The sequence below is a fragment of the Pseudorasbora parva genome, chromosome 15 (assembly GCF_024679245.1).
Source record: "Pseudorasbora parva isolate DD20220531a chromosome 15, ASM2467924v1, whole genome shotgun sequence".
Classification (NCBI taxonomy): domain Eukaryota; kingdom Metazoa; phylum Chordata; class Actinopteri; order Cypriniformes; family Gobionidae; genus Pseudorasbora; species Pseudorasbora parva.
In genome coordinates, this window is record NC_090186.1 from 38,831,113 (window position 1) to 38,847,937 (window position 16,825).

At 35.9% G+C, this 16,825-nt stretch overlaps 2 protein-coding genes across 2 annotated transcripts; one reads left to right on the top strand and one right to left on the bottom strand.

Annotated features, from left to right (window-relative positions):
* The first annotated feature begins 380 nt into the window (after window positions 1-380).
* lin9 (lin-9 DREAM MuvB core complex component) lies at window positions 381-13,156 on the top strand. The gene is made up of 15 exons (XM_067418701.1): window positions 381-489; window positions 2,713-2,745; window positions 2,866-2,957; window positions 4,635-4,739; window positions 4,837-4,967; window positions 6,076-6,201; window positions 7,025-7,182; window positions 7,461-7,594; window positions 7,726-7,851; window positions 9,028-9,129; window positions 9,216-9,296; window positions 9,380-9,505; window positions 9,616-9,798; window positions 11,953-12,050; window positions 12,222-13,156. Exons 1-15 carry the CDS (start codon window positions 459-461, stop codon window positions 12,325-12,327), a joined length of 1,632 nt encoding a protein of 543 aa, XP_067274802.1. The 5' UTR covers window positions 381-458; the 3' UTR covers window positions 12,328-13,156.
* A 195-nt stretch (window positions 13,157-13,351) lies between these two features.
* Window positions 13,352-15,280, bottom strand: mixl1 (Mix paired-like homeobox). The gene is made up of 3 exons (XM_067418702.1): window positions 14,815-15,280; window positions 14,506-14,714; window positions 13,352-14,023 (listed from the first exon to the last, which is right to left on the bottom strand). The coding sequence occupies exons 1-3, from the start codon at window positions 14,912-14,914 to the stop codon at window positions 13,352-13,354; spliced, it is 981 nt and encodes a 326-aa protein (XP_067274803.1). The 5' UTR covers window positions 14,915-15,280.
* Between the last annotated feature and the right edge of the window lie 1,545 nt (window positions 15,281-16,825).

The following is a 16,825-nucleotide window of genomic DNA, read 5'->3' on the forward strand; positions in this document are numbered from 1 at the left end:
TTGTTTTCAAATTATATTTAACAGGACGGGAGAGTGCAAATAATACATATTTTTGTGAGTCCATGAGTTTCAAGAATGGTATATTCTTTAGGAAAGGTAGTAATAAAGGTCATACGTTTTGCAATTAATTCATTTAAATTGTATATTTAAAATTTTAACTTACATTATTTATGTCCTCTGAACTATGGGAAATGTTCCTATGCCTAGTCCTGTGGGGATCAGATTCAGAAGATAAACCTTTTCAAACATGTTGCCTAAGAATTATATGCAAATAAGAAATTGCTCTAAAAGTCATAATGTATCTTAAGATTCTAATTTTTCTAAAAATGCACCTGAAATGTAAAATGTTTTGATAGTTTTGTTAGCGTAAATTGTGTAGTGTTTGTTTGAACTGCCCTCTCTGTCCCACAATACATCGCGGCACTCGGCCTTTGAAAAACCGGCGCGGCTAATTCAAGATGGCGGAGCTCGAGCAGCTGTTAGACGAGAGTGAGTAAAAAACGAACTCCTCACTAAACCCTCAAAACTCTCCTGCCGAGCATGTGTCCAGTTTAAAATCGCGTTATAACTTATATTACTCGCCATACATTTCAAGTGTTTTTCAATGTTATGAGTGCTGTTAAAATAGACGCAAAGTTATTAGCGCTGAGGCTAACGAGCTAACAGTTAGCTTTCAGAGGCTACTACTATAAATAAATAGCATACCTGAAGAGATTTTCCCCTTTAAATCCCGTTATAATCATTTATTTTTAATCAAAGCTAACCCTATGGCTGGAAGTAGTAGCGTGGTGGTTACAATACGGACAGGGTTTAACTTTACAGATATTTATAGGGTCGTAACTCGATGACAGCTGCTGGGTTTTGTTGTTCTTGTCAGTGTCAATCTGTTTGTGTAGTAAAACACTCTCCATGTGATAAACAAACACGTTACATATGTTCACAGCACTCTTCCTACGTTAAAACACGCTCTCTGTATGATGCAGTACTTGTGTTTGGGTTTTATCTCTTTCATCAAAATAGTTTTGGTGCCTTTTTTGTTTCAGTACCATATAAATGCTTTGTTTTTATTGCATTGGGGTGAATAATGATGTGATTCCTCAACTGTTAGTGTTGTTATTGCTATTAATGTAACATTATTAAGCTTAACATTTGCAATATAAAGTGATTGGATTTTGAGCTAGGGCAGTGATAAATTACACATTGTGTCAGTACTATAAGCAGCTTATGGTTAAACATTTTGATAACCATGGTTGGTGATCTAAAAATATTTTTTATCAAGCATAAACCACAAGCTGTGTCTTTTATGTTTCAGTATGCAATCGCTGTAGAGAAGATATGTGATTGCACAAATAGTGATGCATGATTGCACTTTTATTAATGTTTTCAACTTTATTAGCGTTGAGGTGTAAGCTAAATAAAAATTTAAAAGGGTATTCAGCGCTGGGAAGATGAATGTGTATTTAAACTGGGTCATTTATGTAGTAGAAATGTGAAATTATTTTTAAATTTGGTGCCTTCTAGACTGAGAAAAGCCAGAAAATATATTTTTGGCTCATGTGGATGAAAGACAAAACTCCTAGAATGCCCTTGCTTCGCTGCCCTACTAGGCCACTCCCCAAGCCACCGCTACTGGATTACTGGATCACTTGTCCACCGTGGCAACACCCCTACTGTTGTGTTTATTTTCATAAAATCAGTTAGTTCAGTTAGAGAACAGACGCTACAACTAAAACCTGAACTTATCTGTTCAATATAATGTGAGTGAGCCGAACAAGAGTCACTGCACAAACGCAGCAGGAGTCAGATTACATCTATCACAAGAGCTGAGGTGAGCGTGGCCTTCGGGATAACGTTACATTCACAATGCGTCTTCAGTTTGGCGCGTTTTCAATTCATGCCTTTGGAAGCTTAACTTTCAAAGGAATTATGGCTTTTAATTTACGTTTGAAAATGGATTCATTGCACAATCGATCGGACCAACCAACACAAGTTTCGAAAACGAAAATAGGGAATAGATTTTAACCAATGTACACTATTATTTTTTAACGAATTAAACAAATAAAAAAAGTTATTAACAGGTATTATTTATATGTTGAATTATGTTTTTAAAACTTACATTAAGTCATATTGTGACACTTGCTGTGTGCCTAGAAAGAATGAGCAGTATTACGCTATTTCCTCAAGAATGGAGAGCGATTTTCTGAATATTCCGTTCATTTCTGAAGCTCATTCCGCTCAGCGCCCACGCTTAACCCGAAATGCCTTTTGTGATATGCTGGATCAAATATAGGTCTATCTGAAATAAATGGCTATAGGGTTGCCCCAACTAAAGCTTTTTTTTCTAGTAGTTGTTCATTTAAGCTGTTGTTCACGCGGCGCCAGCACCTCCATGTCATTGTATGCATCCTATATTTTCTTATTATTTATTAAATCAATGCCATTAGTCACTGAAATACTAAGTCACTGAATAATTTGTAATAGATCTAATAATAGAATAGAAGCACAATCATTTGAATATACTCCCGGGTTTCTATTGATACAAAGCCATATGCTAAATCGCTGAGGTAACCCTTTAATAAAATATGATCTAGGACTTTATCCTGGCTGGGGTGTTGCATGGTTATTTGTAAGACTTATTTCATACTCTTAATCATATGTTGCTTTTTAAAATTGTATGTGTAGAAATATAATGTTGTGATCTTTTATCTTCAGGCTCTTCAGCTAAAGCTCTTGTAAGTTTAAGAGGTATGTCAGTTTTTTCCTTTGACACAAATTCATTGCAATCTGCATTGTCACATATTGCCTCTTCACATCCCTTTCACAGTCATTTTTTTTTTTTGCAACTGTTGTCTTGTTCTTCTACAGAAGGAAGTTTGTCTAATTCTCTAAATGAGAAGAACAATGTACCAAAAACTCAGACTACCAGGGGACGGAGCAGTTACATTTCTGTGGAAACGGTAAGTTGTAATTTATTGTGACTGTTGTAAAATGCAGTCTAATGCGGGACATGTTTTATTTTAAAAAGAAAGTGTATATACTAAAAGTGCATAAAACTGTCAAGTGGTGTAAACAAGTTGCAATAATGCTCACACACACACACTAGGGATGGGTGATAACATTGTTTACGATATACCAGTAAAAATAATCCCAACGAGAAGTCTTTCCGCAATAATAACGATAAAGCCTAGTTGTGTGCAGAGCAAAAACAACTATGGCGGAAGCTGCGGAGGAGTTTATCACTAAACGAGGAGCTACCTCTACAATCTGGAACCTGTACACAGATATATTTTCCCTCGCTGAGCACTTGGACTGAGTGTTTGAGAGATTTACACTATTTCAGTTAATCTCAAAGAATACGCAGTGTATTTGACACACAGTACACACTAGTGTGAGCTCGCCTGACTGAGAGTGCTCCATGTTTCTCACACTCAAAGACAGACTTGCATACAATGCAGAATTGATATGCTACATGTAAACAATATTCTTTGTTGTATTTCCTGTAAAATAATGGCATTCATTTGGAATTATTCAGCCTTTATGAACAAGCAGAAACTAATGTGCAAATGGCAATCTTATTGGCTGGTGCTCATTTTTACTGTCCGTTTTGATTTCAGCAAATCAATTCAAGCGGACAGAGTGGTTTATATTCATAAACCCAGCAGTTCTATCATTAAATCATTATTTGGCTTTTTTTTTGTAATCTGATGACATGGTTATGATTATTACTTTTGCCAGTGTTTGCAACATGAGAATATGAATAAATACACAATCTCTGTTTACATTTCAAACTTGTCATTGACTTAAATTATTATTATTAGTTTTGCGCAGTGTTTTTCAGCACAGTTGCACTATTTAAACATGACCTTCACTTTTACAGAAGAGAACTATATCTGCAATTTTAATATATCAATATCTCAAAAGATTGGTGTTTGGATTTGTACTAAATACTAAATTTACTAAATTGGTACTAAATTTATATCATTTATATCATCAATTTATATATTTATATTGATATTATCACAATAAATATCAGAAAATATTGTGATATATTTTTATGTCCATATCGTCCATCTCTAGCGCACACACACACACTCTCGCGCACACACTCTGCATTTTTTATTACTCGCTTTTGTGTTTTGCCGCCCTCCACAATTTTACACTAGCGCATGAAGTGTTCATGTGATGAGTGGTGTCAGAGAAACATCAGCAGGCTATAGTCAATTATGATCTATTACTGCATTGATGAAAAATCATCCACGCCGCATCACGATGCAGTGATTAATTTTATCAAAAATTCAAAATATCTGTCTTGGTATTTATATTTGTTATGTCTTAAGTGAATAGATCGGGTCTGTCTCATTATATAAGATCAATGCATTTGTTCTTAAAGCCTAATAAAAATACCTGCTGCTGTCTGTGGCATTAATGTTAAACAGAAGACAAAGATAAAATTACTCACTGCTCTTGTCTGAATAACTTTATTAGGTTTAATAAGAATTAATGTGTATTTAATTAATACAGTGAAGATGCAGTGTTTTATAGCTGAACTCTGGGTTTAATGGTTATTTTGACAACTGTTTGTTTAGTGCAATATTGTGTTTGAAATTGTGTCTCTTGTATGCTTTGTCCTTCAGCCGACAAGGAGCTCCAAGAGGAGTCGACTGTCATGTGAGGATGAGGAGCGGCCTCTTGCTTCCAGATCTCCCAGGAGGAGCCAAAGGGTCACCACTGTGCCTCAGGTGAGAGAGATGTCCAGAATGTGTTTTTAATAAGATGGATCTTTTGACATGAAGACCAGTGAAATTGCATTTTCATTTTGAATGTTTGCCTTTGCAGAAACTTGCAAATGTCACAACTCCAGACAAAAGGGCTTCACAGAAAATTGGACTCAGACTAAGAAACTTGCTCAAACTGCCCAAAGCGCACAAATGGTGCATCTATGAATGGTTCTATTCAAATATTGATAGGTATGTTTTGCAAACTTTATATTTTCATTCACTGTGTGCTGTTCTGGTGCTGTTAATATTCATATTCTCAAATTTGTAATAACTTAAGGAAGTATTGGAAAGTTGGAGTAGTGTCTCTTCCATGAATAAGACATAAATAGATATTAATATTAATAGACCAAATCAATTTGCTTTAATAGTCTGCTTGGTTCATTAACAGTGCATGTCAATTTATAATGAAATAAATGTTTGTATTCATTTTAAGCAAATTCTAGATAAATATTTTGTAAAGTAAACAACATTACATACATGCTATTTGCTAACATTAAAGGGTTAGTTCACCTAAAAATGAAAATTCTGTCAATAATTATTTACCCTAATGTCGTTCGACACCCGTAAGACCTCAGTTCATCTTCGGAACACAAATGAAGATATTTTTGTTGATATCCGATTGCTCAGAAAGGCTTTCATTGACACCAATGTCATTTCCTCTCTCAAGACCCGGAAAAGCCACTAAAGACATCATTAAAAAGTCCATCTCACTACAGTGGTTCTACAATAATTTTATGAAGCAACGAGAATAGTTTTTGTGAGCAAAAAAACTAAGTAATGACTTGTATAGTGATGGGCCGATTTCAAAACAAAGTTTCATGATTTGGATTGCCTGTCAAACTGCTGAAATCACGTGACATTGGCAATTCGAATCCTGAATCGATACGCTGATTCATAACCATTTAAATCTTTGTTTTGAAATTGGTCTATCACTATAGAAGTAATTTTTTTGCGCACAAATCTGTTTTTGTTGCTTCATTTTAACAACGTTTTAACAATGTCTTTAGTGCCTTTTATGGGTCTTGAGAGAGGAAATGACGTTGGTGTCAATGAAAGCCTTTCTGAGCCATCGGATTTCAACAAAGATATCTTCATTTGTGTTCCGAAGATGAACGGAGGTCTTACGGGTGTGGAATGACATTAGGGTAAGTAATTAATGGCATAATTTTCATTTTTGGGTGAACTTACCCTTTAAATTGTATTGTGTCTGTATCAGCATTATACTGACATATTGATTGATCACTAATGTTTTAAATATTATCTTTCCAAATATCTTTTTTTTCTTCATGTTTTTTAGGCCTTTATTTGAAGGAGACAATGACTTCTGCCTGTGTTTGAAGGAGTCTTTTCCCAACCTAAAGACCAGAAAGTTGACCAGAGTTGAATGGGGAACAATCAGAAGACTTATGGGCAAACCTCGAAGGTTAACTAACTGAATTTTTTACCTTAAACATTAATCACAATAAATGCCCATAACATACATTACTCTTGAGTTACAATTATAGGTATACATCTAGATTTGCACATAAAAGCTGCATTAGAATGCAAATATCTTGCAAATGCTTACAATGCTTCAAATGCTTGTGTTAATAATTAGGGCCGGGACTTTAACGCGTTAATTAAGATTAATTAACTACGGGACTTTAACGCGTTAATTAATAAGGCAAAAAAATAACTAACATAATTATAACCACACTTATTTTTGCACCGCGAAACGTTTTTCAATAAATGAGTTTCGGCGGACCGATTATACTGGAACACCAACTAGCGCTCACCTTACGAGTCACGACAACAACAAACCATAGTGAACATGAATGAAGAAGCTGATGAGACCGCTTTGCTTGGCCCCGTGGATGGGAAATTTTGTTTTAAAAAACAAAAGGATGGAAGCGTCGACAAGAGCATGCTTGTGTGCAAGCTATGCAACAAGGAATTTGTGTATCACCGCAGCACATCGAGCCTCAAATATCACAAATATGCTTTTGCTACACTTAATGGCAAACATTGCACTGCTGGACTCAAATAAATAAACTATATTTTGTTGATTAAGCTTATGTATTCAGTCATTATTCAATGGTATACTAAAAATCCATGTGAAAAATTACATCTCATTGTTCGCAGGTCAAACATTTATATGCAAATAAAATGCGATTAATTTCGATTAATTAATTACAAAGCCTCTAATTAATTAGATTACTTTTTTTAATCGAGTCCCGGCCCTATTAATAATATATTATGTTTTCCAGATGTTCCTCAGCATTCTTCGCTGAAGAGCGAATGGCTCTAAAACAGAAGAGGCAGAAGATGCGTCTCCTGCAGCAAAGAAAAATCACAGATATGTCTTTATGCAAAGACTTGCCAGATGAGATTCCTTTGCCCTTGGTCATCGGCACTAAAGTTACAGGTGAGGATCTGATTATACATGTTTGACACCGGCCATTATCTGACACCATCAGCAGATGAGAAAAGAACATTTCGAAATAGATTTCAGATTGTGAGTTTAGAAAGAATCAGGTCTTGATCAGGTTTGTACTCTAGAACCATAATTTCTTTGCTTATTGGTCAAATGGTCAAATAAATGTCTTCTAGAGCAAAAGAAAATCATAGATATGCCTTTGTACAAAATGAAACGGTCTGAATATAGATCAAACTTTTTTTAATGCTTCTTTCTTTAAACACTAGCTCGTCTTAGGGGTGTCCATGATGGCCTGTTTACTGGACAGATTGATGCAGTGGATACCAGTGCAGCAACATATCGCGTGACCTTTGACAGAAATGGGCTCGGCACACACACTGTTCCTGACTACGAAGTGCTTGTAAGAAAATAACTTGTTTCGTCACAAATGGCTATTATATTTTTGTCTCATCCAATCTCTATAAAAAAAAACAAAAAAAAAACATGTAATTTGATTTTAATGGCTAACACTCTCCAATGCTTTCTCCCCAGAGTAATGAACCTCATGAGACGATGCCAATATCTGCTTTTGCTCAGAAACAGCGGCCACCTCGTTTCCAGAACTTTCTGACCCCACCCCGTGGATCCTATCCAGGCTCAACCCAGTCTATTTTAATGGTAAATTGAGACTTTCAAAGACGTGTTCCTTGAATCAGTGGTCGTTAACTTGTGTCATGACCCAACATTTATGTTCTTCTAGGGTTGCATGGCAGCAAGGATACAACAATGCTAAATGCAAATAATTATATTCAACAAGATGTTTTTCATGTGGTGAATAATTTGGTGCCAAATGCATGCAAACATTTCAATTGTCATTTAGAATCCAAATAATCAATCTTTAAAGTCAATTCCATTTAATATTAATAATTTTGCACACTGTTGGGTCATTCATACATTTCAGATTTTCAGTGTTTTTAAGGATGTTTTTGTTTGCTTTTATGACAAACCATTTTACTCCCTAGATATTTAATGTAAGATCTGGGTCCTTAAAGCTACACTGTGTGATATTTTCCCCCATCTAGCGGTGAAAAGGTATATGACCATCCAGTGAATATTAGTTTCTGTTCCTCTCAATTCCGATTTCGTTTTAACTCCTACGGTGGCCGATTTAGTCCAAGATTAACATGGCAATCCCCCTCTTCACATTCGACACGGTGCCATTGAGTGTTAAAACGTAAAAGGTGAAGCTTAAATTTATGGGTATGTCCCTCTTTGACTCAAGATGGAGGAGCAACATGGCGACCAGCATTTGAACCCCTCACCCATATGTATTTTCAGTGGCATATTATAAACTTATGAGAATACTTCATTACTTGAAAGAAGTAAATATACATTAATGCGCACATATATTTTTGAAAGAACTAAGTGTTTTTAGCTAAGAATAAACTAAAAAAGTTACACAGTGTAGCTTTAAAGAGATAGTTCACCAATAAATTCAAATTCTGTCGTCATTTACTCACCCTCAAATTGTTCCGAACTTTTTTGAATTTCTTAGTTCTGCTGAAGACAAAAGAAGATATTTTAAAGAATATTGGTAACCAAACCGTTCATGGACCCCATTGACTTCCATATTTTTCCCCTACTATGGAAATCAGTTGGGTCCATCAACTTTTTAGTTCCCCTTATTCTTCAAACTATCTTTTGTTTTCAGCTGTACGGAACAACTTGAGGGAGTAAACCATGAAGGAATTTTCATTTTTAGGTGAACTATCCCTTTAAGCAAAACCAGTTAAGAAACATTAACACCAATAACCAACAAAATATTCCAACAAAATCTCTTTGCTCTCTTCACAGGATAATGACCCTCTGTTCAGTCAGTCCCCCTGGAGAAGTAAACTGACAGGAACTGATGGAGAGACACTGGGTGGATTTCCTGTCAAGTTCCTTGTGCAAGTGGTGAGGATTGCAGTCACAAATGTTACCTATTTACTTTGCATTCATTTTACACAGAATTTCATCATTTTGTTTTTTTCCCCTGCTAGACACGCCTGTCCAAAATCCTCATGATTAAAAAGGAACACATAAAGCATTTGAAGGAGATGAACACAGAAGCTGAGAAACTGGTAAGATCTTTAAGTGCTTGACAGTAAATTAAAGGGCTGACATGGAGTTTATTTTGTGCACTTTTTCTATTCTTCCACTGTAGAAGTCATATTCCATGCCGATAGGGTTGGACTTACAGAAGAGATATGCCACGACAGTGTTGGACCTGGAACAGCTTAATAAAGACCTCAACAAAGTCCTCCATGAAGTACAGCAGTTTTGCTATGAGGTTAGTCACACTTACTCTCCAGACATTCAGTTCTGTTTTTCTTGGTAATATTTTGGACAGAAAACGTGCATTCAAATCCCATTCCCTCTTCTATAATCTTTTCTGTTCAGCTGGCCCCAGATCAGGGCATGCAGCCTGCAGATCAGCCCAGTGAGCTGCGACGGCGCTGTGAAGAAGAGTCACAGGACATTGTGCGTATGAGTAATGCATTGCCTGATGGAGAACAGCGCGTCCAGAGCCCCGGCCTCACTCAGCTTGTCTCTCGTCTCACGGCACTCCTACTGCAGATCAGGGTACAAGACTATACTGTTTACTAGGGCTGGGTAAAAAATTAATTATTTTTCGAACTGATATTGATTCTTAAATTCCAAGAATCGATTAGTCATCCTGTTTTCAGTTGATGAATGAACAGAGTATTGTAGCACACCTCCCATCCAATAAATTGTGATAATCTTACAGTTTCAGATTTTAAATTATGTCCATTTTATAACAAAATTCAAAAACATGGCTCAAAAAGATCACTCTGGTGCAGCTCAGCTCAAGAGAAATGGCAGTGCAAAAAGCAAATTAAATGATCTTCTCTTCTGCCTTAAAGGTGTCTTAAACAGGCTTTTTTCCTTTTTTTATACTGTTGTCTGAGGTCAACTAATGACGTTTGTGTGTTTTTTACATTTAAAAACATAACTAATAAGTAATAATCATTTTCTACACTGGTTTTGAGGCTGTCTCCTGAACGCTGGGTTATGATGGGCGTGCTGTACTGTAGACTTGGAAGTAAACGCCCACAGTTAGAATTGGAGAAGATTTGCATATTTAATGAGCGTCAGCTCCCCTTTCAGTTCAGTTCACATGAGGGAGGGATTGTTTTAAAAGCGGCAACTGCAAAGATTCTCTGGATTGGACTGCAGGATTGGTCGATATAAGCGTGAACCACACGCACACACACACACACACACACACACACATGTGCGCAACCAGATCAAGAAAGAATTTCTTCCGACGGGCTACCAAAAAACACAGCCCCCGGACTACTATTACTACATACAAAAAAGACATTTTACTTAAACTTACTAGTTTGTTGCACCATTCGAGTTGGATCCAATCTAGAAGGCACAACATTTTGTCTACAAATCCAGCACTTGAGGCTTGTTTAGAAACGATTTTGCAGCGAACACATGTACGCTTGCGAACACATGTACGGTCTTCCCTACTTGAGCTGACATTATCTTGCTATCTTCCACAATGTTATTGCTGCTGGCTAGTGATCGAACAGCTCCATGAGTCAGTGGGCGGGGTTACTGAATTACATGCTCTGTAGAAGTGGGTTTTGTCGCGCAATGACGTAAGTATGACACTCACGATTGTTTTCTGGGTCTGGTGTCTATAAAAGATTTTCTTTGACTAAAAAGGAAGTTTTCAGCTCTGAAACTTAGAGAATAATCTTACATTACCATGACCTTTTATGTATCAAAAGCTCATGGGAAAGTTGATTTCTCAATTCATCACCCCTTTAATACTAGTTACAGCACAAAATAAACAGACATGAATGAGCGTCTGAAAGTGTTAAAAGATAGAGTACAACTTACAGAAATCCATATCATGTTACATGTAATTGCTCAATCAGTGTTTCAACTGCAGAAAGACGTTAGTTAAACAGCTTGTAATGTCACATTTACCTCCATATCCAGTAAAACCATATCCAGTGTCCATTAACTCATTAGTAAACTATAAAAAATCTAGAGGAACATTTTGCTTAATAAATGTACCATATTACATAGGCTATTCATCATTAATGTTTTTCAATATTCAATGCATGTTTAATGCATGTTTATTTTTATGACAGCCACCATTTAAATGTTTATATTTCCAAAAATGAGTAGAAACATGATTATGTAATTGTAAAGTTAATATTATTACTTAATTATTACAGCAACTAAAAAACATAATTGAGCGTAATATAAGTGTTTGTATACAAATCAGTTCATTTTTACCTTCAATATTATAGTAGGCTAATGTATACTAGTAGGCTACAACTGACTCCCATAGTTTACAGCATTAGTTAAGAGATTTGTTTGTCTTGGGGAAAATAGCCATGATGTATTGTACCTGATATAATCCAAAATCAAATCAAATTGTGAAGTTTGTGTCAATACCCAGCCCTACTGTTAACTGTTTCATGCCATTTACAACAACATAAAACATTTTTACATTTTCTGAAGAAAATAATAATAATTATAATAATTATTATTATTCTTATTAATTATTATATATACTCATCCTTCACTAAAAAGCATTTACATAAAGAACTTGCAAGCCAGGATTGCCCTGATCCAGTTTAATTAATACTAGCTTAACTTAAGTTGTTTGTCCTGATCTATCAAGCACTTTTACATGAACATGTACTTCACACTGGATCCTCATCATGTTTCTCTCCTTATTTAATGCAGTGTTTGGCCGAAGGGGGAGACTTGAATTCGTTTGAATTCAAATCACTTACAGACTCTCTTAATGACATAAAGAGTTCAATAGATGACTCCAACCTCAGGTAATACTTATTTTGCTTTGTTTTACCTGCAGTCATTTACGTTCTACATTATTGTTTTTTTTCTTTTCATTTTCTAGTCCCACAGTGCAATTCATATCTGAAAAGAAATCAAAACATTCATGTGCTTTCCTTTTTTAAACATTGTCATCTACAATAACCCATCTTCTACAGTTGTTTTCAGGATAATGTGGAGATCCATGTAGCACACATACAAAGCGGTCTGAGCCAGCTGGGTAACCTCCATGCTTTCTCTGCCAACAACACCAACAGAACGTGACTGAAATAAACATGCACGCCTCCTGAGAATCCAAACTCATTTACGGATAGCAACTCCCCTCTTTGTTCTTTTGTGTTCGTTCTGTTTGACGTGATGAAAGGTCAGAATGTGTGTTCAGTAACTGTACCTGCAAAAGTAGTGTTCAAATTCCATGCCCGAAGGCACCAGTGTCTTGGATGATGTTCGACTAGCTAGCAAAAAAACAACGGAGTGTGAAGTTTTTGTTTTGTAGATGTATGTTTTACATAAATTCAAATGTTACTCGCACTCAATTTGATATTTAAGTTTTGTCTTATTTTTATTATTATTATTATTATTGCTGGTTTACAACTAAGGTGTATGCCGGGTGACACTACTTATTGGTGCAGTTTGTTTGTTTGATTGAAATCTTTTTGCATAATTTTATTTCCTGTCTCTTTCTCAAAATGCTTAACTTTGAGTGTCCTGAGAAAAGAGGTACTGTTCTATCTGTTTTAAACTGTTATGTATGTTTTAAATATGTACATTGTAGATAACTGTACAGTTCACTCAAAATATATCAATAAATCGATCATATATAGGGTAATGTGGACATTTTTTGACTTGCCAGATTTAGGTATTTTTGCAAAGCAACCGATCTGTTTATACAAGTCCTATAAAAGACAGCTGTGTGGAATGAAACAGTTTGTCTTATCCTTAGAAGAAGAAATAATCACATGAATGTCCCACTGGTGTTTTTTTGTTTGTTTGTTTTTTGTTAAATGCAGTAGTTTTGTGGGGCTTTTATTCTGTAAGTGTATGCATGACACAGAACATTTGTAAATAAATTGATTTCTATTATCTTCATAAAGGCTCAGAGTCTGTATATTGGTGGTTTATAAAGATTTTTATTATGAATGTAGAATGTTTACATTTCACCCCCATATTGTGATAATCACATACATAATATACAATAATATCTGAAATATACAATAAATATCTGATTTTCAAACCTTAAATGATCTTCAAAGTTTCAGATAAAGTCTGAATGTTCAAATTTAAAAATCTAAATAAACCCATTAAAAATGGCTTCTCTTTCCCAATCAGAGTCAGAATCTGAGAACTCAACAGCTTCGCTGGCTCTGATAGGAGAAAAGGTTCCAAAACTTTCTGGCTGGACCTTGACTGGCATGTTTTGGACAGAACAAGCAATGTGTTTGGGGGATGATGAGGACATCATAAAGTTATTCTGTGATGGGAGAGGTGGAATAACCACCTTCATCTCTGGTCCAATGGTTTTGTTCGGCGGGAAGTTGTCGTACTCCACCAAAAATTGTTTCATTGTAGACTTAGCATGGCTTGCGGCGGTGAACTCTCCATGTCCTTTTGGATACTGCTGGGCATAATTGCGTGGCACCACAACGCTCAGGTGATCCGTTTTGATTTGGTTATCCTCAGTTGTCCCGAACATGCATGGAATCGTGGTTGGGTCGTACAGGCCTACGTCACCTTTCATGGTGCAGATCTTCTCTTCTGAAGAGTTGATCATCTGTTGACTGAAGTTGTCCATCGCGACAAACTTTGGAGTCCTTTGGGTCTCCAGGCCGGTGTGGATCTGATGTGCTGTAAACTGGTTCATAAGAAGATTGTTGGGGGTAAGGATATTTCCGCTGGGCTTGTTGGGAACAGGAATTCCCACCTGGCGCCGAGACTTTGCCCTTCGGTTCTGGAACCACACCTGAATAGAAAATAAACACATTCGTTTAGGACATATTCAGTTAAGACAAACAAATGAACAGAATAAAACCACACTGGCGTACATTCATTCAAGTGTAGAGAAAACCTAGGCTTGTTGTCGCATTTTTACAACAACTGAATGATTAAAATGTTCTCGAGACAAGGGCGTTTTTCATAAATGTTGCGGGCCAAGCTGTTGTGTATTAAAATAATGTTGTTTTACTGTTTAAATTTTGATATATATATATATATATATATACATTAAAAAAAATCTTAAATACAGAGTATATTAGATTTCTGTATCATTACTTTAACTTTAGATGGAATTTAAAAATGTAAAACAAATTCGTCACAAAAACGTCAGCTCTGACCCCATTTGAGGAAAAATTTTGTTGAATAAACTAAAACGTATTTCTTATAGTTTTAGTTTACTCAAAAAAAAAACATTGTTTTGGGGGGGTGGGGGGCAATAGCAAATCTCACCTGAATCCTTGACTCTGGCAAACCGGTCAGTGCCTCAAGTTTCTCTCTTAAATAAATATCAGGATATTTGGTGTCCAGGTAAACTTTCTCTAGGACGTCAATCTGCTGCTGCGTAAAGTTGGTGCGTTTTCTGCGGTGCGTAAACAAGCTCGCGCTGTCCGCTCGGGAGGCGCCATTGAGGAACTTCATCCTGTCTTGAGCTGCGTAATCTGAAGAGAAACACGAGTGAAAATGATTTAATTTAGACGTACTGATTACATAAGTCACTCTCAAATACATTTAAAGAAATATCCCTGCGTAAACACCCACCTGTTGTGTGCATGTTTGTTCGCCTTTCCAAATCTGCGTTTGGAAACAGCTGGAATTGTTTTAAGTGTCCATTCCCAAGGTTTCCATGCAAGACTGCCATTGTGACCTAGTCCTGCTCGTGTTCAAAATGCAATAATTTGACTGCCCTTGGAATGGCATTATATATCCAGTCGGCCGGCCTTCCCTCAGAGCTGATCAAAGTGAAGCTGAGAGGCGACGGGACTCAGGTGTGAGGACATTTGCATCTGTAAAAGGTTCGTGTGTGAGTTTAATGGGATCTTCACCCGAATACACATGACTTGAAAAAACATGTACGTGTATTGTTCGGTTAAGATGTTTTCCTCCTCAGATCAGTTTGCAGCCTTGCACTTCCTGCAGACTGATCACCTTTTTACCCGACATCTTGTAGAAATGCATATGAAATTAGATTTTTTTGTTGTTGATTGAAAATACTCTTTTAGAAATATTTTAGAAAATACGATAATTCTATTATTTTTTAAATGTATTAAATATCACTAACGATTCCAACACAAATGGTAGAGGGGAAAAAATAGGCCTACTGGTCTATTTTGTGTAAAAAGCATTATTATTTTCATAAAATAATTTTTGAAATACTTTTTAGCATTACTTTGTGATTAGCAGAGTAGAGTTGGGTAATATTTGTTATAATTTAATTTATATGATTAAAAGTTTAGTTGTGGGACAAGTGTAAAAGAGCAAAAAACAAAGGCAATGGAATGGTCAGAAAATAATTATTATAAGTTGTAAAGTGACTGTCAGTTAATAAAAATACTTAGCAAAGAGCAAACCCTGTGACAAAACACTGTTTTATTTTAAATCGTATTAGATGCAATTTATTTATTTTTTAATTTATTGGTTGTTTTGAATGGCATGAAACAAGCATGTGTCATATGGATAAATACATTTGGTAAAGTGGCCCGTAAACTGAACTTTTAACCCGCATATGAAAAGAACCTGTCGAGTTCATATAAAGACTGTTCATTCAATCTGACAATGAATCAGACAGGTTTTCTTGACACAGACGACATTAAGGGTGCAAACAGTCTGTGCTCTTTGCCGCATCTGAAATTTGCTCTGCAGGCCTGGTGAACTGACCTTTCGCTCCACTGAATACTTGTGTGTGGCTGAAATGACAACAAACTAAACTAAAGAAAACACATTTGCAGTACTTTTGCGATAATGCTAATGCATGCACTCCTTTAATCCTCTCTTGTCTCGTTTTAAATGCCTCCACTAGATGCACATTTTTTATCTTTGATCAGATCCAGGCCACATTGATTAACTCACCTATTCACAAATATCACCATCTGGAAACATCAAACATAAGGCTGTGCTCTTTTGATGCAGTCAACTGCAGCAGCTAATGATCAGCCATTAACAAATCGGCTGCCGACTTTGATAGACAAAGCTTTCTCACCTCCAAAATACCGCCATAGACTTAGGGATTAGTGAGGGACATTTTGCCCTTAATGTCACAAATTTGTTGGCATCATTTGTCTAGACATTTGTCTAGAGTTTTTCCTTCTGTCTTTTATTTAAAAAAGTTATTTAATAAATCATCATTTGGTTTCGAAGACAAGGCTTAAGTATAGTCCTAGACTAAAGTGCATGTTTGAGCTGTTTTAACATATCTTTGAATATGCCAGGGCCATTGTTTTTTTCAAGATGCACACCAGTAATGTTTTTTTCTAAGGCACGTTTATTACTTAAATATTCTAATTGATCCAAGGCATAATCCTGGCTTAATCTAAGACCAGGCATATATCCTTCAAAGATAACACATTTTTGTATTGATTCACCTAAATAGGTCTATATTATTTTATTCAGACAATGCAAGGGTAATGCAAACCCACAAATATTTGCTGTCTATTTCGCCCACATTAGATAAATGTAGTTTTTGTGTCGCATTTTAATCTTTAAACAATCCAAGTGTAGGCATACTTATAAAACCCAACTTCAAGGTTTTCATCAAAACCTGAAATTTTGGGAT